Genomic DNA, 23,014 nt, shown 5'->3' with positions numbered 1-23,014 from the left:
TTAAGATATCATAGCAAGTATATTTAAAATCTAAAAAAGATCCAAGTTGTGGTCCCTTAACTTTAAAAGGTCAGGTACATCGATGCAGGAAGTAAAATATCTTAAAATCAAAAGAACAGAATCAAATTGCATGTCATATTCCTTCAACAACCAAAAAAGGGCGATTGCTTTAACAATACTTATTTCATGTTAATTTTTAATACAAATCTCTATCAGGAGTACATAAACACAAGTACACCTGAATAGACCAGTGTTTAAACTTTTATTTCACACCATGCAATGTCAATTTTAACACATTAAAAAATGACAACAGCTATAAGCTGCATTTTTACATTTATACATTGGAAATGTCCATTTTCAAAAGCTGAACATAATCACCATATTGTTGAGAACAACTAAGCCTCAATTTAACTGTTTACAAAGATAAAAGTTTACTATGAAAAAGCAGTGATTTTATATTTGTCCACACTCTATGATCATAATTCTTTTGCTCACCAACCCTTTAGGAGAACCAAATGATTCAATCTTTTTCACAGTATCCATGCCATCTTTAACAAACCCAAATACTACGTGCTTAAAGTCCAAATGTTCTGCTTTCTTCAGAAGGATAAAAAATTGAGAATTATTGGTGTCCCGACCACGATTAGCCATTGACAATAAACCAGGACCAGTATGTCGCACTGTAAAGTTTTCATCTTCAAATGTGTTCCCATAAATGGACCGTCCTCCTGTTCCATCATGTTTGGTGATATCTCCTCCCTAAAGAGATTACAATTAAAATAAATTATGAACACAATGATTTCAAGAAAATCTAAAAACTTAAAAGTTAATTTCTTCAGTAATAATCAGAAAGTATCGATTTCACTAGAACAATGCATTTTTGAATAAAGGTAAAAGCCTCAAGGGATTAATAATATTATATTAATCCACAAATTACTGGATTGATTAATAAAATACTTGGACAAATCCACAAGAAATTAAAACATAGATTATTTTAAAGATAAGAGCTCATTTAGAAAAGAAAGTTCAAAGATGGTTTCCACAAAAGGAATTTCAGAATCCAATTCTTTACTTTTATAGATGAGGAAACTAAAGAGAAAGAACACTAAGGGATTTTGCCTAAGGTCACAACAGGCCAGTGTCATGGCTAGAATTTGGCACAAGTGTTCTGACTTCCCACAGCAGAGAAAGTAAAGTACAGAATCAAAAGATAATAGATTTATGGTAGAAGTGAACCTCCATGTCACTCCTTCATTTTATAGATCAACAAAGTAATGTTCAGAAGTCTTCAGTAACTTCCCAGGATCATCCAGAATTTTACCTGAGCTTCTCTAATTCTATATCTAGTACTTCTCAAGCTGTGCCCAACTGCCTTTCCTAATAAAATGATAAAAACTACATCTACAAAGATCTTTTGGCAGCAAAGTCAATATAAGAAATAGAATACAGAAGAAAACTAGAAAATGGGAGACCAAATAGAAAGTTACTCTGTTAGTTCAGTTATCAAATAACAAAGGCCTGAACCAGAGGGGGAAATGGCAAGAGTCAAAAGGGATAGTTCAGATTCATATAGTAAAAATGACAATATGAAAATTTTAAAGAATAAGGGAAAACCAAAATGAAATTTATATAGAAAAAAGAGGTACAACTGTCAAGAAGCACAACCAATAGAAAGTCTGATATGGGTAGTCTTGCAGCCCCATTCTTTAAAACATCACAAAATGTTATCGTTAAAATTATCTCACAACGAAATGTGTATTTAAATGTCTCTGTTGAGTGTCTGTATTTAGTAAGAATTTGTTTTTTTTTAATATCCAGCAAAATTTAAAAACCTAAAAGATTAATAGTATAAGAATAGGTATACTAGATTCCAACAAATGTCTGCAAAATATTCAGTGAATTAAAGAAAATTGGGGGGAGGGGGGGATTTTAAACACTCAGAATAAGGGCAGTAAGGGATAAGCAACAGGGTTAAAGTGACTTGCCCAGGGTCACCCAGCTAATAAGTGTCTGGGGTCATATTTGAACACAGACTCCAGACCTAGCTCTTTATCTACCGAGCCACCTAACTGGCCCTGAAAAAATAATTCATTTTTTTAACAAACATATCTAGGAAAATTAGTTGGCAACCTGGTAGAAAAGGAATTCACACCTTATACTATAGGATCCTACAAGACTACAAGAACATGGAGGAATTGAAGAAGTAAAATAACTTTCTATGAACAATTCCTAACTATAAAATGCATCATCTACTAAGTGTCTTCTCTACAATAAGAGTCTAGGCTCATACTTACTTGGCAAATGAAATCTGGAATTACACGGTGAAAAATTGAATTCTTGAAACCAAATCCCCTTTCTCCTGTGCACAGTGCCCTGAAGTTCTCGGCAGTTTGAGGCACAATGTTTGAGAATAATTCCATTGTTATACGTCCTAGAGGTTCATCATCAGCAAATATTTCAAAAAATACCACGGGATTTGTTTCCATTGACAATTCTGCTACAAGTGATACTTGTTCCTTCTGCAGTTTTGATAAGTTATGCTGACATTCTTCAAATCTCTTCTTAAAATTATCAGACATCTCTTTAGTTTTAAATCTGACTGCAAGCTGTTCAACTTTTGCTTCTCCATCTATAAACCCAAAAGAATCCCTTTTAATAGCATTGAATCTCATGAACAGTTTCTATGTCATATGCAAAGCTTTGAATTAAAAAGAGTTCTAAGGTTACTGAAAACTCACCTGCATAGTCTGTAGCAGTCCAAACTAATGCATTATTTGAAGCATTTAAGGATTTTAATTCCATTGCTTTGGTAATAACATGATTTGCACACACTTTAAAGACTTGGTCTCTTCTCATGAGTATTCGATAATAGTTCTTCATTGTATGGAAAAGGATCTTTATTTCTCCAACTCCCCGTTCTTTCCACTGAACAATGTCTCTGTCCCACCTATAAAGTTTGGCTCTTTCTTTAAACAAAATTTCTTCATCTTCTTCTCCAGATTTCACTTCCACCTAAAACAGACAATTATTAAAGACCATTTTTCTACAATTGTGGCATTATAGCCAGTTTGACTGATAGGTTAAGTCCCAATTCCAATATTATTTCCGTTAGCTTTCCTGAACCACAATCTCATCATCAGTGTGACATGCATTAGCTTTACTTCCTAGAGAGAGCTGTGCTCAGAACATGGAACATGTGACTAGTAGCTATCATGTTGATCTTAGCCTCAATTATAACAACTACTACAAACCAAAGTGATAAGTACCACAAATTCCAAGTGATCATTCAAATTCTTTAAGATTTGTTTTAAACTGTATATATATATATACACACACACACACACAATTTTTTGTACCAGTATTTACTATAACAATATTTTAGTAGTAGCTTTTAATATTAGCAGTATATTTTATTTGACTAAACCACTAAACCGATTCTCCACAAACCTTTTGTTTATCTTTTCCTTTTAGAAATTAAATAACTCCCATTTCAAGAATCCATATCCACTGTTTCTTTCAATATATAAGCACTTTTAAAACATATCTATTATTAATGTGGAAAATCAGCTCGTGGCTGAAATTGACCAAGATGAATTTGTGACAAAACATTTTCTTAATGGGTTAGAGAATAGAAACTTTATAAATTTTCTTGAGTTTTTATGTTGTCAAATAGCTGTCTTGTGAATAAGGGAATAATGTGTTGGGCAAAGCTATGACAAGTGCTGGGGTGGGATGGAGGGGGCTGCTCTGCTCCCCCTCTCCATAGGGCCTTGGGACATTTTTGCATGCTCCACCCCACTGTCTAGCCCCCCAGTGTGAGTACTTACTCCCTCCACTGTCTGGGGTAATGCAGGGGACTCACATACAACTTGAAATTGCAATTTGGGCATGTGATCTTAAAAAACATTTGCCAACACTGACCTAGGGTGTTAGCAAATAATCGGTCCTTCTTAGTACTATTCTAGCCATTTCATTTCATATATAACATCTAATAAGCAATTTCTAAAAATAAACATTTGGTATAGGCCAGTGATGGTGAACCTTTTAGAGACCACATGCCAAGCCTCACCCTGAGACAGGGTGCCACCCCCACCCCAGACAGGGGAGGGAGAAAAAGAGGGGAGTAGCCAGAGGGCTCCACTCAAGGGAAGAAAGTAAGCACATCCATTGGGCTGCTGGGCAGAGGGGCAGGGAGGCGTGGTGGAGACAGGGAAGGGAGCATCTCTGCCCAAGTCCCTCCTCCTTTCTAGTAATTAACTCTGGCGGATGATGGTATGCATGCCCACAGAGAGGTCTCTCTATACCATCTTTGGCACATGTGCCATAGGTTTGCCATCACTGGTATAGGGGATCATATGGATTTCATCAAAACATGGAAAAAAATTCTAAGAAAACTAAGATTTTTATTTTTAGTAATTTTTGTTGAATCAAATAAATGAAAAATTAATTCCCCAAGAGTTTTAAATTTTGAAATGATGTAAATCATTTTTCAGCAAATAAAAAGTGATATTAAGATTTATTTTGAGATGTAACCTGGCAGGAAAACAGAAAAAAACTTAAAATGAATGTCATGGGGCTGATATTCAACAACTAAAGTGACAACAGAAGATAGATCATTTAATCTTTCTAATCATCAACTGCTTCATGTTGTGTTAAATAGCTATAATTTTTGTATTGTATCTAATAATATATAATGATAGTAATAATAATAATAATAATAATAAATGATGTATCTACATCAAGATCTGAGAATTGAATGAAATAAAGAGTTTTGTAAAATTTAAACACTAAAAAATACACGTCATTATAAGTTACTGACATCTTGTTAATCAATAACTAATTACCTCTGGTAAAGATACAATTGGTTCAAAATGTATATCTTCATTGTGTACAACTTCTTCATCACTACCTTCTTCATCTTCTCCACCTTTACTGACTGTTTGCATCCCAAACACAGTTGCTCCAGTATTTGCCCACTGAAAATTTTTATCTAAGAAATATATTTTGGAAGATATTTAATCATTACTGTGAGTCATAAATTCTGAATTCTCTGCCAAATGACATTTACATGGAAATTAAGCCTTTTTCATAAGGTAACTAATGTCTAATGCATGATACTCCTTATAAACAAAGTTCAGACTACTGAGATTTAAAATTCTCACTACTGAGAGCAATGCTGAAAATAAACTATGGCTAGGACCTAGATAGCAGAAAATCCTTAAATTTAGAGTGTTCAATTCTGTAAGAAAAGAAATAAGACACTACTTGGTCAACATCATATAATCCTTCTTCCTTTACTACAGGAAAGTCAGTGTTGATCAATAAACCTGCAATTATTGTCATCCCTCTCCAAAATAAAGTCAGAGACCAGATCAACAAAACCATAACTGGAAAGAAAATAGCCACTATTTAACATGATAAAGTTCATTATAACACATTATAATCATTAACTGTGATTCTAGATCTCCAATATTTCTGAGGCTCTTTAAAAACAGAGCAAATCTAAAGACAATCAATATATGAAATTGGTTGCCTTGAGCCAAATGCTAGCTTACCTTTTGAACCAAAAGCAAAATCCCCAGAATTACCGGATGCCAAATCTGCAAATGATAATCCTGTACTAGTACCAAATCCAAATGACATTGTTCTGCTTTCCACTTCTAAATAAAAAATAAAAAAAGAATTAAAATATTTGATTAAAGATTTATGACATAATTTCTTTATCTAAGACAAATGGATAGAATATTCCAGCAATTTCCAACTTCTAAGAGCTATATGGTATCAATAGGACAATAAGAGGATTTTTTTAAAATAGAAGTAAAAAATAATTAAAAAACCTATTTGCATAAAGTACTGTTCCAAATACTATACAGAAGTAATAAAAGAGGGGGCAGCTGGGTGGTGCAATGGATTCAGAGTGAGGCCTAGAGATGGGGAGTCCTGGGTTCAAATCTGATCTCAGGCAATTCCCAGCTGTGTGACACTGGACATTGCCTAGCCCTTACCACTCTTCTGCCTTAGAACCAAGTGTTGATTCTAAGATGGAAGGTAATGGTTACCCAAAAAAAAAAAAAAAAAAAAATGGTTTCTCTTCCTTCTCTCTGGTTGAGAGTAAGGAGAATACCAATTTCAAGAACAAATAGGCAGTTTAATGTGAATGGTAAAAAAGAGTGAAGAAAATTAATGTGAAGTGTGGAAAGGTAGACTGGTGCCAGATGTGAAGATCCTGAATAAACTAAAGGTTCTTGACCAAAGAAGTAACATGACACCTTGAGAAGATCATTTTAACATTTATGTGGAGAGTGAATTTGTAAGGGAAGAAAGCAGAAGCAAGAAGTCTGATGTTAAATTAGAATGTTAAAGCAATAGTTCAGATGAGAGGTGATGAAGGCCTAAATGAGAGTGGTAGCCCTCTGAGAAAAGAAAGGATTCAAGAAATGTTATAGAGATGGGGACAGCTGGGTAACTCAGTGGATTGAGAGTCAGGCCTAGAGACAGGAGGTCCTAGGTTCAGATCCGGCCTCAGACACTACTATGTGACCCTGGGCAAGTCACTTGACCCCCATTGCCCACCCTTACCACTCTTCCACCTAGGAGCCAATACACAGAAGTTAAGGGTTTAAAAAAAAAAAAAAAAAGGTCCAATTGTCAAGACATATCAACTAAATGAACACTTGAAACAGTATGGACATTGTGGTCACTTTGTAACTCAGACTCTTCGATTTCAAAAGATAGACCATAGGATCATAGATTTAAAGCTGAAAGCCTATCTGGTCCAACCTTCTCATTTTACAAATGAAGAAACTATCCAAGATTAAGTTGCCCAAAGTCATATAGATAGTAAACACTGAAGGTAGGATTTGAAATCAAGACTTCTCTGAACTCCAGAGTTAGCGCTCCTTCCACTATACCATCCTGCCTCACAAGAATTTGTTATCACCTTAACGGAGTCACCAAAATAAGTGCAATACTAAATTTAGTAAATCCATGTTTCTGGTTACTATTACTTTAAACCTTTTACACAATTTAGATGTTAGAGCAACTTTACACCTTATTAGAAAAAAAGAGAGCTCTTCTTCAATATACAAATATAATGGATTATTTACAAATACAAATTATTTCATGATAAAATTCAGTAAACATTTTCCTAAAAAATTATTCATCCACAGGTAAGTCAGCAGATTTTTGTTTTACCTTGGCTTATAGAATTTGCCTCATTTTCTTTTTTATTAGATAAGTCTACAGGTTTGTCATTAACCCCAGATGAATTGTGAGCTTCATCAGAAGACTCAGTAGTAGAGTCAGGTTCTTCAGATTTACATATGAATGAAGGAACTTTAGTATCTCTGATAAATGCTGTATCATCAGTTGAACTTGTAACCTCCTCCTCCTCTTCCTCCTCCTCCTCCTCCTCTTCTTCATCTTCCTCCTCCTCTTCCTCTTCTTCTTCCTCCTCCTCTTCCTCCTCCTCCTCATCTTGGGATTTCTAAAAACAAAATAACAAATTATTTCATGATAAAATTGTTTCTCTTCAAATAAAACTATGAAATGTTTGGCTAACCAAGTTCTTGCTTAAAGATTAATAATATTTCCATCTCTTATTCTTTCCAACCCTTTTGCCTTAGATTAGAAATTCTTAAAAGAAATCTACTCCTTTTTCAGTCAATACCTTCTTTAGAATACAAATGCTAATAATACTTAAGAACAGAGAGCTGGGACCCATCAATAGATGGTCACTCCTAAGGCATAATTAGGAGAATTCAAAGAAAAGACATGTATGTATAAGACATTAAATAAGTCAGTCTGATTTTCCTTTATGATAAATGTACCCGTTATCATCAATTACATGAGGGAAAGAATAAAGATATTATTACTTTTTCTTCCTGAACTTTTTGAACCTCTGAGTTAAAGTCCTCTTGATGGCTACTGTCTTCATCAGTATCACTGCAAACACCACAGAAAAAAGTAGGAGGAAGCTTTAGTGTTTCCGCTTTTGCTTTCTCGTCAAATGTTGGTTTCTTTTCCCAGATAATTACACACTCTTTGTCGTGATCTGTAACATCTATGGGAACAAAAACAACATGAATCATTAAAAGACAAAAGTAGGTTTAAGATCAAAGTACCTGAATATGGCAATATCAACATATTTTCCAATAACCAACCAACAGTAATTTATATGCCTCCAAAATAAGACTAGCAATTTTTAAAAATGTCCCTGTAGGAATAAGTCATTTATTGTATTTAAATCAAATCTTGTCGCCTCTTCTCTACTGATATTTTCCTCTCCCTACATTTTCTGTTTCCCATTTTCCCCCCTCTGCCCTATCTCTATCAGAATCATCCTCTATTAATTCCAAAAAAATCCCTCTCCCTTAACCCTATGGTAAATTGGAAAATATGGCAATTAAAATTATACAGAATAATAATTTTTTAACATGTTGCAATACAAAAAGCATATTTAATTACTTTAATTATGTACATTGTTTTAAGTATACCTAATAAGTAAACTTGCTCTGGAATTACTGATAAATTCTAACCTAAAATTTTGGCTTAAAGTAAATCATATATTAGACTAACATTCTAAAAGAATATTACCTAGTTTCATTATACAGTGGAAATACCCAGATAAACATGAGGAAAAAATGTGGGGAAAATGAATTTAAGAGAAGGGGATCTTAGGCTCAGAAATATTTTCTAAAGTTCCAAGGAAAGATCATGAATTAGAAAAATGATGCAGAAGACAAGTAAACAGAAAGCTGAATGTAAATTCTAGAATCCATAAAAGCTGCTAGTTTCCTACAATATTCAATGTAATGGTACAATTATTGATTCCAGTTTCATAGAATATTTTCCCTCCAAGATAATGGCAAGATTTTATTTCCTTTTTCTTGGCAACATAATCTTACTTTGTGATGATAGATACAAGATAAAATAGAATTTCTATTTAACATTCAAAGTCAACTTTGTTAAAATTTATATATCAAAACAAATAATAGTCATTTGTATAATCCGAATTTACAAATCTCTATTTAAATTGTGTATGCTTTTTTGGTTGATGCTAAGCAGACACTTTTAAGATTTTAAGAATTTATAAGATGTTTAAATAATATAACCATCATTTTATATTGGTTTACCTGCTCCAAATTCTTGGGATCCTTTACATTCACCTGGTTCATCTGGATATAGCTTTCCTTTAAGTTTCTTGACAGCTGTTTCAAAATCTTCATCTTAAAAATATGATTGTTGGTGTCAAAAAGTGATTAAATACTGGCAAGTGTAGGGAATAAATATATAATGATTTAAGATGGGTAAAAAAACCCATTAAATTCAAGTAATATAAACAGAAGCCAGTGGCAAATGTGAGACAACAGACAAAAGAAAGACATGAAGGTTAGAAAGACATTTCAAATCCTACCTTTGACATTTACTAGCTATGTGAATAAAAGAAAAAAATCAAGCAATTCCCTAACACTAAAAGACAGGTTGTGAGCTTCATCACTGAAGAGAGTTCCCACATAACAAAAATGATAACAGCCACAAATATATTTGTACATGGTATAAAAAGGATTTGTGCTTTAATCTAAGCTGGATGAACTCTTAAAGATTTCTTAACTAGATTCTGTGATTCTAAGATTGTTCCAACTAATTCTATGAAACTATGAATTCTATGAAACTAAAGAATTTTCCAAAAATTTAAAACTGCATCAAGACTTTTGGGAAATTTTATATAAACCCTGGAAACATTGTAGTGAGGCATCTTAAATATTTATATCAATACCTAGATATGTATATATTTCTACAATACTTGAAGACAAGAGCAAGGGATGAAATGAGGCCTTACCATCATCTTCTTCCTCACTAATGTAATCTGGTCTATTTTTATAGCAGAAAAAAGTTGGAGGAAGTTTAAGATTGACAGCAAGAGCTTTTTGTTCAGGAGTAGGAGTTAACTCATATACAATGAGTACTTCATCTGTGTAAAGTTCTTCTGGTTCCTTCTTCACGTCAGCTATAAAAAATAAAGCAAAATCATAAAGCCTAAGTTTTAAATAATCATCACTATTTAAGCCTTAGAACTAGAGAATAATTTCTGCAATAAGGCATATAAAAATATTACATTTTAATGCAAAAAACTCATGAAGCAATCATTTTATTTTTTTCATATTCTGTATGAGATACACTGTGTTCCTACATTGAACAAAAGATCTTTTATAGTTTTAAAGAATTACTTTTATTTATTTAGGGAAGATAATGTACACAAATTGTAATCCAATTCTAAAACTTTATAAAATGTAAATTATTAGAAAAGAGCCTTTTTTACTTGCTAATAATAACTAGTAAAGAGCCATGCACATGCAATTGAAGATAAACCTTAAGTTAGGAAAATATAGCAAACAATAAGTTAATATAGGATAATCAATCTTGAATTTCACCTGCAGGGAAATCACATAACTCCCCTTAAAATGTTATGTGGTGTTAATTTATAAGTTCTTTATATGCCAGATTAAGGCTTTAGACAAGCACATGCCCCCCGCCCCCCCCCCCCACACAAGTAATTTCACACATTGCCTAACAAAATAATAAAAATACCCCCCAAAAAATGTTAATCTGATCAACACTTTACCTTTAGGTAAGACTTCTGTGGCTAAAAATCCATGCAAAAACTTTTCTTTATCCTAAAATGACTTGCAGGATAGGTGACTAGATCTAAAGGAGCTAATCAAAGTTTTAAGCTAAAGAGACCAACAACAATATTAAACTAATTCATGCTTGGTAGGGATCATTTAATCTGTCTATAATTGAAACAATTCTCTTTCTTTTCCCCTGCTATCTTTACAACATCTGATCATCACATTTAAGGATATTGACAACTTTTATGTTGGAAGAATATAAGGATATAAGAGTAAACAAATAGTACAATGATAATTAGACCAAAAATAAAGTCAGGAGACACTAGGTTCTAATCTTATTTCTTCTATAACTTAAGCCTTGTAATCTATAAAGATCATTTCGTTTTTCCAGGACTCAAAAATATTTATTTTTAAGTTGATTTTTAAATCAATAATTAATTCTAGACAAAATGACGGATTGAATAAATTAAACAATTAAATTAACTAAGTGCATGTTTTTAAGATGAAGGCTTGTTTTAGAATCAATTTGATCTAATCATGAAAGGATCTTTAAAAGTCTCTTCCAAATCAAATGTTCTGAATTATATAACTAGGACTGATTCTTGCTGTCCCATTTCAATTGTTAATAGAGTTCTATTTCTTTCAATAGCAAGAACTCTTAAGTTTTATTTTATTTTTTTTTATTTAAACTATCTCATATATTCAAAAAATACTATATGATGAGTTGAAGCCTAAAGAAATTCAGCAAATATTTATACACATGGAGATAACATGAGATCAGTGCACAGTACCCTATAGAAATCTTCTTTATCAATAGTGTAATGAGAAAATTTGTTACAAGCAGTTACCTTTTACTTGCAACACTTGAAGACTTATTTTCCGAACAGACATAACAATTGGCTATGCAATATATTATTTCCTGACTGAACATTTCCTATGCTATCAACCAAACGAGACACTAAGAAGTGAATGTAGTAGAGGTTGAGTCAAAATGAAGGTAGTAGTGAAATGCAATGTAGCAAAAAGTAATGACTGCATAAAACTACCCTCAGAACAGAGTACGGTAATGAAAAAACAAATATGTGCAAGCAAGACAGTGTGTTAAATTATTTTCAAAATGTCTTCACCAAAAATCAGCATTCTTTAACATGCATGTCATAAATTGTTAAACACTTAATTTCATAATGCAAAAAAAAATACTTTGTCAAAAGACTGCCAACTAAGAAAACTAAATTCATCTCACACTGAGTGCACTTTATACCTTTGCTCTCAGGCTGTGAGGAGGGGCTACTGGTCCAAAAAGCCATTGGATTAGATTTAAAAAGGCTAAAATTAAATCCTAGAAAATAAACAATGGTAAGGATTTGGAAGTTGAAAGGGGCAAAATAAAACTTGATTTTATTGTCCTTTTCTTCCATAAAAACACAACACTGTCTCATCCCCAAGCCCGCCACAAAGAAAATCACTAAGGTAATTTTTAGCACTTCATAGGCTGATCCTGTACTAGGCAGTCATATCAATTCCCACTAAACTACAAATGTTCTTAGTTTTCTGACCACTCCCCTCAAAACAAATAAATAATTGAGTGAATGGATAGATGGATAGATAGATAGATAGATAGATAGATAGATAGATAGATAGATAGATAGATAGATAGATAGATAAATGAAAGACCTTGCAGGAGGTTAAAAACAAACTGCCTGTGCTTTTTGGCTACACTTCAAAACACCCTTGCAGTTGGAAGACTGAAGTCATGACTTAAATATTGGTAAGCATACACATTTTTCCTCACAGAAGACTTTTAAAAAAATAACTGACTTTTAGTCTACATTGTGCCATAGATAAATCATTAAACTGGTAAAACTATATTTTCTAGTTAATGAATTCTACAAATTAGTTAAGGAACGGTAAGTGCAACTGTTTAAACATTCCCTAGTTATTGTGAATCAGTAAGAAGACTATCAGGATCTGATTCTGACACTGTTACCTTGATAAGTCACTTAACCCCTGTGAGCATCAGTTTCCCCATCTGTAAAATGAGGAAGTGGGACTAGATGAACTGAGGTGCCTTCCAGGCTCTAGAGCTATGATCTTATAAGAAATCAACTGTGTTTGAAGGATTGTCTAAAAATAAAGTTAATGTTAATTATCAGAATATTACATGTAGAATGGTAGCTTTGTTGCAAACAAGTAATTTTAGGTTTGTGTAAAGTAGATTAGTCACATGAATATCCTTTCTTTTAAAATAGCTGCTAACCTTCCCAAAGTACATTGCACAATTCCTTTTTAATCACCAACTTCTGTTGAAATTCACTACCAATTTCTTAAAAGTTTATGGAGAAAATTCTTTCAGTTAATAAATTATCCTGGAGGGATGCAAAATTTGAGAACAAAGTTAAAACTAAATCTTCACCTAGGAAATTACTTATAAATACAGCCATTTTCAAACAAAGGACAAAAAAATTGTACACAAAGCCAGAAATATTTATATTTGATCTACTTTCAAAAGATTTTACTTTTAAAGGATTTTGGCCTTTAACAAAATACTGAATTAACAACAGAATTTCAATACAATGTGTACTTATCCTAATAACTAACCTTCACTCAAACATATTATTGATAATGACTGAAAATACGAAAGTAAATAGGCCACTGAAGAACCAACTTTGGCAGAAGTTATGTGCATTAAATATGTAAATTTAAAATGCAAAAGAATGTTAAAGCTGAGGTGAACTTTTAATACATTTTTGACAAATATTTTAATAAAATTTATTCCCTTGGTAATCCTGTATTTTGTGTGTTTAAAAACATTCTGATAAAGAATGCAAGTTTCACCAGACTGCAAAAAAAATGTACATGACATAGGGACAGCTGGGTGGCTCAATGGATTGAGAGCCAGGCCTAGAGTTGGGAAGTCCTAGGTTCAAATCTGGTCTCAAGATACTTCCTAGCTATGTAACCCTGAACAAGTCACTTATAACCCCTATTGCCTAGCCCTTATCACTCTTCTGCCTTAGAGCCAATACACAGTAAGGATTCTAAGACAGAAGGAAGGGTTTGTGTTGTTGGTTTTTTTTAAGTACAAGACAGAAAAGAAGGCAAGAACCCCTACTTTAAATTGCAAATTAAGAGACTTACATATTGCAACTATCTTTTTTTGTGATGCTACCTCCCTGAAATCATAATAATATGCTTATCAAACATTTTTGGGGTGTATCTAAATGCAGAAGAAAGTTACAAAATAATTAGTTCTGTTCTCCAAACTCTTTTTCTCTGAAAACTTAATTTCTGGGTTAAAAAATTTTTCTATCTAAAGTATAGCTATTGATTTATACTTAAAATACTCGAAACATATAACACTTCAAAAAATAAAATAGGAACCAAAACTTCCTCAGCCTCTACCAATCAAGAAGGTAGTACTACTTCTGTCCAAAAATGTTCCATGCATGGCCAATTTAGTTTAAGAAATTCTAAAATCTCCACGTCCCCTAATACAAACTGTTTCATATGATTTAACACAGATTACCAGATTCTCAATTAGTCAGGCATTTCCCAGATTCATCAGAAATTCAATTACCATTCTTTTAGATACGAATTCATTTTGTATACTCAAATTTGTAGGCTCAAATTCAATTCACACCAAATGCATATATTGTGTTGCAATTTAACAGAACTTCAAGTCTTCACACATAGTAAAAAATTGCAGTGTCAGAAATTAAAATCTCTTTACAATGCTAAATGGAGATAACAAAGGCCCCACAACTCTATGAGATCAAAACACTTTATTACTCCTCGACACAAATCTAGCAAGGCTCATAATTTTGTCTAAAAAAATTAAATTTAAATATTATAAAGGTAAGTTATATCTTCTTAAAAGAATGCAATGATCTCCACCAAGCACCTTTTCTAAATGTAATTTTTAGCAAATATTACAGTAAAATGCTAATACTGTTAGTTTCCTTGGAAAATAAGCCTTATGTCAAATATTAAGAATTCTGTCTCCCTACACTAACATTTTAACCAGAAACAAGTTTGAAAAATACCTGCTCATGAACAATGTTTGAGAAGCGTTCTAAAAGTTGTCTATAAAAGAATTTGAACTTGGTTTCCTACAAATACATATTTGCATATAAAACAAAATAACCTGTATTACTTTAAGCTTTTATAGATAAGAATTTTTTAATGAAAAAATTAACTTTCTACTTACCCTTTTCTAATGTTTTAAATGCATAGTTAGTGGAGGGCCCTTCCTTTGAAAAGGGAGTCAGGGGCTTCTCCACTTTGTTTTCCGCAAATGGCTTGATGTCCAAATTCTTCTGTGGTTCACATTTACCAGGCTCTGTTCTCCTTTCAGTTGCACCTGAAACATCTTCACCACTTTTGTTTTTTAAAGGTGCATTAAAGCTGAATCCAAATAAAGAGCCTGTAGCTGAATTGTTGCCAAAAGCAAATGGCTTTGATTTCTCACTACTAAAAATGCTTTTAACAGACTCAGAGCCAAATACAAACTTTGGAGGAGAAACAACTGCTTTCGTTGGTGTTTCAGAAGTGCTACATACTTCTCCAATTTCTAGAATAGTCTCTGTCATATCAGAGCCCTGGTTTAAATCTGTTCTCTCCCTTGTGGTTTCTTCTAATACAGCCACAGCAATTTTACCACATGGGGATTCTCGAGGAGTGACAGCACGGGAAAAGTGTGGTGTTAGCAAGATATCTTTTTCTTGGGCCTGTTTTGCTTCATCAAAAATTTGTTTGAACGCATCTGCAATATCCTGTAGTTTAAAACGGACAGCTAATTGTTCTACTTTTCTTTCTCCATCAGCAAAGTCACATGCCGTCCAAACCCAAACTCTCTCTGTCCCTTTCATGTTTTGTAAAGTCATGTCTGGTGTTACTCTATGATTGGCACAAAGTTTTAATACTTGGTCCCTTCGCATTACTATTCGCACATGTTTATTATCATAATTCTGCAAAATCTTTATATCACCTATTCCTCTTTCCTTCCACTGGCCGGCATCTTTATCATATCTATAGAGTTTGGCTCGATGACTAAAGACAACTTGCTCATTTTCCTCACCACTGGACACTTCTACCAGATCAGGTAATGGTACAACTGGCTCAAAGTATTGTCCATCTTTCTCTTCTTCTTGGGTAACATCAGATTCTTCATCAGTGCCAACAGAAGTCCTACTCTGATTCAACTTGGCAGGGGACTTGGATGGACTCAAAGCAGATTTAAAACTGAAATTAAATCCTGTTGTAGAATCACCAAAGCGAAAGAGATTTTTCCTCACAGGACTATTGGTTAGTGGAGATGCATATACTGAACAACTACTTACACTATCATCCAAAGCATCCTCTCTTAAGTCATAATTATCCCATTCTAATGAAGGTCCAGTGGTTTCAGCATGTGGTTTTACTGTTAAATCAGAAGTACTGACTGCTAATCCTGAACTGTTATTCTCTTCCTCAGTAAGTTTTTTGTCATTTGTCAAAAATGTTTTGAGATCTTTTAGTCCACTTTTCATTTCTTCAGCTCTCTGTATTAGTTTTGCAGCTCTACCAGTATCTACAAGTTTATGAGGTGTTTGAAGTGGTATATCTAGTAAAAGTCTCTGGCATTCTTCAAATTTCTGTTTGAATTCTTCAGCCAACTCTGGTGTTTTAAATTTAGCTGCCAATTGTTCCAGTTTAGCATCACCATCAGAAAAATCACTGGCTAGCCACATCCATGCTCTGTCTGAACCAGATAAAGGTTTCAGGTTCATGGTAGTAGTAATCCAATGATTAGCACAAACTTTTAGTACTTGTTCTCGTCGCATCAGCATTCTTAGTTTGCCATTGACTTCATTTTTAAGGATCTTTAAATTTCCCAAACCCCTTTCTTTCCATTGACTTATCTCTGCATCAAATCTAAATAATTTCACCCTCTGTGAATATAGAACCTTTTCATCTTCTTCTCCTGTAACAAGCTCCACTTTTTCAGGCATCTGAACTACAGGCTCAAAATGGATATCATCATTGTCCTCGGTCTTATAAGCATCATCATCCTTCTCAAGATCTGATGATGTATTGGCCTTAGGGGACATTTTAACACTCTGGGACGAAAAAAGTTTTTCACCTGCACCTGAAAATCCTTTAAAATTTGGATCTTTTTTGCCAAACTGAAACCCTTCCCCTACAGATGATTTTGCAAGGTCAGCAAAAGTAAAAGTACTACTACTGTTTCCAAAAACTAAATCACTGCTAGTTTGCTTGTTACTAACATCATGAGACTTAAAAGTAGCATCTCCTTCAATGGATTTCTCACTCCCCTTTTGATCACCAGATTCTTGTATGCCAAATTTAAATCCACCAGCTGGTGGAGGCATAGTAAAACTAAATCCTTCTTTTGTGGATTTAGCTTCCGTATTAGAAGGAACTTGAAATGTGAAGGAAGAAGGTGAGCTTCCTTGCTCAGAATGACCAAATTTAAAACCTTGTTCTGTACTGCCAAATTTAAATGCTTTTTCTGCAAAGTCACACTTAAAGTGAGTTACTACCTGACTACCAGAAGGTTCAGATAATTTACTTTTGAAACCAAATGTAAAATCTGAAGAAGTTTCTGCAACAGGTTCTGCAACAGGTTTACCAACTGGATTTGGTGTACCACAGGCCACACAGTTCAAGGCAGAACTTTCATTCCGTACTAAGCAAACAGTACAATCCCACTGTCCTTCCTTCTTCATAAACATTCCCTCAAATCCACCCTTAGTAGACTTGCTGGTCTCCGAAGTACTAAGCTTCAAAGCAGTGGGTGCTGGAATTGTGTGTGTGGGTTGACTTTGTGAATTTGGATTCTGACAAGCAACACATGTTTTTGCACTTGCTTCATTCTGTACCAGACACACATTGCAATTCCACTGTCCTTCTTTCTTAGGAAACAGAGTTCCCAAATCACTGGTAGCAGGCTTAGAAATATCTGCCTGACCAAACTTGAAGGAAGTTTGCTGATTAAATGATGAAGTACTTTTATTTGTTGTGTTCGTATTCTGGCAAGCTATACACTTAGATACTGTCGGTTCGTTCCTCACTAAACATACATTGCAATCCCAGTGACCTTCTTTCTTAGTAAACATTAATCCAAATCCTTCTTGAGTCTTTTCTGTGCCAGGCTTAAAAGCTGGAGTGTTTTCAACTAATGGTGGACCCAAAAGCTCCTTATTATTTGGATTTAGGTTTTTACATGATACACATTTCTTTGCCGTTGCAACATTCTTTACTGAACAACTGTTACAATCCCATAACCCATCTTTCTTTGAAATTTGAAAACCAAAATTTGGATGTCCTGGGTCAGGTTTTGCAGTATCTTTACTATCCTGGTTCTTGGTTTCTTTCAAAACCCTAACATTTTGACTTGCTGTGGAAATATTTGAAGTTGCAGCTCTTAGGATTCCCTGGGCCTCTTCAAACTTACACTTGAAATGAGCTGCCTCTTCTGGAGTTTTAAACTTAATAGCAAGTTGCTCTGGCTTTGGTGATTCATCTGCATAGTCAAGAGCATGCCATACAAATGATTTATCTGAGCCAGCATTTGGTGTTAGCTTCATGTCTGGATTTATGTAATGATTTGCACAAATTTTAAGTACTTGTTCTCGTCTCATGAGAAGACGAATTTTGCCAGATATTTTATGTCTCAGTATCTTCACATTGCCAATGCCTCGTTCCTTCCATTCTTTAGATTCTGCATCGAAGCGGAACAATTTTGCACGATTACAAAAGAATTCTTCTTCATCTTCCTCACCAGTTTTCACTTCTATTTTATCAGGGAGTGGGACTACTGGTTCAAAGTGAGGGCCATCATCATCCTCATCTCCATGGGCACTTCCTCCATCTGTTTCATGACTCTTATTGGCTAAGTCTGAAGTCGGTGTTCCAAATACAGATTTACCTGGACCTGGGAAAGTAAACATGTCATCATTACGACTAAAAAGAGAATTTTTACACTGATTGTGTCCCATGCCTTCTGGAAATGAAACATTAGAAATATTTTTGCTACCAAAACTGAATGTATTCCTGGGTGTACTTGTTTGACTAGGAATTGACTTTGGTCCACTGTAGCCTTCATCTTGTGTAGTTTTATCTGAAGTTAAGAGTCCGAGGAGGCTCTCGCTGTTACTGAAAGCTCCAGGTGGAGGGTGTCCTCCAACCTCAGGTGATGAAAATGTAAAGTCACCATCATTGGACTTAAAATTGGAATTAAATTTAAAGGTAGCTGGCTGTGTTGCTTGTGCCGATGTTGTTAAAGGTGGCCTTGCTCCTTCACCTGGCATAGGCTGTCCAAAGTTAGATTTGCCAAATTCTATAGCCCTGGATTCCACAGATTTTGAAGGATGAGGTACAACTGGAGGTTTTGTGAAATAACCTGGTTCAGGCAAAGGTGGATTTGTGTTTGTCTGTTGAACATTGTAATTAAAGTAATCATCTCCACGTGGTGACAAAATTCCAGTTGCAGGAGAATCAAAACGCAATGGAGGACCATACATTTCTTGAGAGAACATACAGGCAGGTGGATTTTGCACTGGTGGTGTATGCATTTGTTGAGGATAAGCATAAATATGCTGTTGAGGTGTAAGCCGATTCATGCCATATACAGGAGCCTATAAATTTAAGAAACAGTAATGAATGAATTTTTTTCTGTTCAATCATCTAACTTCCTGCCACCTCCCAACCTATTTTTAATAAATCTCAGAATAGTCATTAGAGCCAATGGCTGTCAAGAGATACAATGAAAGTTCATAGTAGAGACTCAAAATGTATCTATAGTCATCTTCAGGATATACATGTACCACATGACAACTATGAAACCCACTTCCTGTCATTATTCTGTACATGAATACGGACAGTGAAACAAAATTCCTGGCCCATAAGAGGCTTACCACAATAGTGGTTAGGAGAAGTGTTAAAGATTTATACTTTTCCCACAAAAAGTCTGCATATGAAGAAATTTTACCTCTGCTACTAATATTTTAAAGGAAAACTTTCACCATAAAGGTTTTCACCTGGAAATTTAAAATATATTGTACAATATATAATCTCTTAAATTCTTCAAAAGCCTTAACTTTGAAGAGGGGAAAAACACCTAATCAAAGATAAGATAAATATTTCTTTCTGTTACCTTTGTTGGTGTAACATTAGCTGCTGTTCTGAGAAGATACTGGGAATTATAAGCTGGTGACTGACTGTAATACACTGAAGGGCCAGTAGTTGCAACTGAAGAAGAGAAAAACAGTCTATTCAAGTTCAGTAGTACAAATGAATTCAAGCCTTCCCAGGTGAATATTTATTTCCAATATTAACAACTAAGAGTATGGGCTAGGGGGGTAGCTGGGTAGCTCAGTGGATTAAGAGCCAGGCCTAGAGACTGGAGGTCCTAGGTTCAAATCCAGCCTCAGACACTTCCCAGCTGTGTGACCCTGGGGCAAGTCACTTGACCCCCATTGCTTAGCTCTTACTACTCTTCTCCCTTGGAGCCAATACACAGTACTGACTCCAAGACAGAAGGTAAGGGTTTAAAAAAAAAAAAAAAAAAAAAAGAGTATGGGCTAGTCTTGCCAATTATTTGTGGTGGCAAAATCCATTAATCTTTATGCCTCAGCTGGCATCTTTGAAATAATTGCCTTGTCTACTGCCTGCAAAGCAATCCAAAATGAAGTAATGCAGAAGGAATGCTAAAATGGTATCCATGAATGCAAGATATTAATTAATTAAATATTGATGGGTTTGAACACCTTTCAGACTTTATAGCCTATGATATTATTATATTATCAATGTGTAAACATAAAAGCTCTGCAGCCCTCCTAATCTGTTTACAGGTAAGACTCTGCTACCACCAGGTTCTTTTAGTATATACAGTGAATTTCCCTAGAAAAACATTTAACAGAAACATATGAATAATCATCTCTTCTCAAGAATACTATTATTTTGGAGTGGCTTAGTGGATCTAGGATCAAATCTAGCCTCAGTCACACCCCAGCTGTGTGACCTGGGCAGGTCACTTAACTCCCACTGCCTAGCCCTTACCGATCTTCTGCCTTGGAACCAACAGTACTGATTCTAAGGCAGAAGGTAAGGGTTGATTTTTAAAACAATAAATAAAATACTATTATTTTTAAATTTATACTGAAAAAAGAAGTTATCGTACAGTTAAACATATGCAATGACCAGAATAAAACTTTGTTATACATCACTGCATATTTGTTGTTCTAGCATTTCAGAATAACAAAACTCCTGTCTTTCGTTCTCAGTTTTCCGATTATACTGTCTAGCGTGTAATTAATTTCTATACCCTAAAACTATGATTCTTAGCACCCCACTCTCCTGTCGTTATATGCTGATGTAGGCTTTTAAATTTAAAAAGCATTAGGTACTCATTTTACCTGTTAATGGAGCTCCATGGTAATTTTGTGACCCTTGATACCCATCTGGCATTGAATCTGTTCCATAAGCTTCTGCAGGCCAACGGTGAGGGGAAATAGTAGAATTACTGCTGTTTAGCTTCAATTCATGCATTTCTTTCTATTAAAAATATAATTCAACCTGCATTAGCTCTGTTAGTCACTAAAAACATTTATTAAAACTATAAGAATACTAGGAAGACAAAAATTTTAAATCCATCAAGTATTTAACATATAAATGTTTGTAATTAATAGATTAATAACACCATTTTTTAAAAACCCTTACCTTCTACCTTAGAATCAATACTACGTATTGGTTCTGAGGCTGAAGAGTGGTAAGGGTAGGCAATGGGGGTTAAGAGACTTTCCCAGGGTCACACAGCTAGAAAGTGTCTGGAGGCCAGATTTGAACCTAGGATGTCCCAACTCTAGGCCTGGCTCTCAATCCACTGAGTCACCCAGCTGCCCTCCAAACTTATTAAATCATGAAACTGATATAGGCTGGTAGGATCTTCCACAAAAATGCAAAATATGGGGGAGAGAATACTTTTTAAGAAAATGAAAATAAACTGAAAATAGCCAGTATTAAAAAAATCTAGGTTGGTTTATTTTCTTTAGGCAGAAAGAAATAAAGGGAGAGGGTAATGAAAGAAGGGAAATGGTTTCATTAGTATAGGGAATTCCCAGTGTGGAAATATTCTCTACCATTGCAGACAACCATGTTCTCCAACTTAATGCAAGAATTCTTAACCTGGAGTCAAATATTTTTTTTAAATCATCAAATGTATTTCAATATAATTTATTTGCAATCCATATATTTTATTTTATTTGTTTAAAAATATCATGAGGGGGCAGCTGGGTAGCTCAGTGGATTGAAAGCCAGGCCTAGAGACGGGAGGTCCTAGGTTCAAATCTGGCCTCAGACACTTCCCAGCTCTGTGACCCTGGGCAAGTCACTTACCTCCATTGCCTACCCTTACCACTCTTCTGCCTTGGAGCTAATACTCAGTGCTAACTCCAAGACAGAAGGCAAGGGTTAAAAGGGAAAAAAAAAAAATAACGTGAGAAGGCACCTTAGGACTTACTGGTCAAAAGATAAATAACAGGCAGAAAAAAGATTAAGATTCTGCTTTAGTAAGTTGCCTCGGGATACTAATGGGTTTAAGTGATTTGCTCAAGATCAGATTTTTTTTAAACACCCAGTTTAAGAAATCCACTTTTAAATAGTATGAAAAACCATATGGCTTGCTAGATATACTATGAATTTTCAAGGTGGCTTGCTTCTGGTGGAGTACATGGGAAAAGGTACTTGAAGAGTATAGTTTAAAAAAATTAAATTCAAACTTTTAGTCCCAAAGAACAAATTGATACACCTGTCCCTCTTTCTGAAAGATGGAAGAGAAATTTTATATCTTATTAGATATGGCAGTTGTCTTGGTTTTGATTTATGTCTTTTTGTTGCAAAGGAAGGTCCCTGAGAGTTGGAAGAGGAAATATCAGAAATTCTCAGTGTAAAAAAAATTAAGGCAAAAATTTAAACTTAAAAAAAAAAAAATCACAGTCATACTTAAAGTTGATTCTTGCATCTAAACTCTAAGATAATTCTTATTTTCCTTAACTTGCTCTTGGGAGTCTTGCTTTGCTGCTTTAAGATCATGTTATTTCACTCTTTCCTAAAACACTCAGAATGGTACCAGGGCAGAAATGAAATTCTGACCTAAGCACTTTGCCCAAAAAATCTGAAAAAGAAATTCAATAATTCAATTCCTATGCTACAACTTTGAGGAAGCATAACAATTTACCTTAATAGCTTCTACTTGTTGGCAGATCATTTTCAATAAAGAATTTTGATCTTCAGCCCATCGAGGTGGTGTCTTAGGAGAAAACTTTCCAAAAAAACAAAAAAAACACAGCTGTTTAAAGAGGCCACTCATTATTTGATGTAAG

The 23,014-nt window shown here is 34.3% G+C and overlaps 1 protein-coding gene across 1 annotated transcript in view; it reads right to left on the bottom strand.

The window, feature by feature from the left end:
- Positions 1 to 23,014, bottom strand: part of RANBP2 (RAN binding protein 2) — a 70,237-nt gene continuing 47,223 nt past the window's right edge. Inside the window, exons 17-29 of the mRNA XM_044669320.1 lie at positions 22,870 to 22,953; positions 21,050 to 21,188; positions 19,789 to 19,883; positions 14,839 to 19,270; positions 9,842 to 10,009; positions 9,135 to 9,227; positions 7,875 to 8,062; positions 7,195 to 7,399; positions 5,556 to 5,657; positions 4,845 to 4,990; positions 2,739 to 3,012; positions 2,295 to 2,629; positions 1 to 759 (exon numbers count right to left, since the gene is read on the bottom strand). Coding sequence (XP_044525255.1) covers positions 454 to 759; positions 2,295 to 2,629; positions 2,739 to 3,012; positions 4,845 to 4,990; positions 5,556 to 5,657; positions 7,195 to 7,399; positions 7,875 to 8,062; positions 9,135 to 9,227; positions 9,842 to 10,009; positions 14,839 to 19,270; positions 19,789 to 19,883; positions 21,050 to 21,188; positions 22,870 to 22,953 — 6,567 coding nt within the window. The 3' untranslated portion in view covers positions 1 to 453. The remainder of the gene's footprint in view (positions 760 to 2,294; positions 2,630 to 2,738; positions 3,013 to 4,844; positions 4,991 to 5,555; positions 5,658 to 7,194; positions 7,400 to 7,874; positions 8,063 to 9,134; positions 9,228 to 9,841; positions 10,010 to 14,838; positions 19,271 to 19,788; positions 19,884 to 21,049; positions 21,189 to 22,869; positions 22,954 to 23,014) is intronic.

This window comes from Gracilinanus agilis, chromosome 3 (assembly GCF_016433145.1).
Source record: "Gracilinanus agilis isolate LMUSP501 chromosome 3, AgileGrace, whole genome shotgun sequence".
Lineage (NCBI taxonomy): Eukaryota > Metazoa > Chordata > Mammalia > Didelphimorphia > Didelphidae > Gracilinanus > Gracilinanus agilis.
Note: the sequence above shows the minus strand (reverse complement) of the source record. Positions and strands in the feature narration are given on the sequence as shown.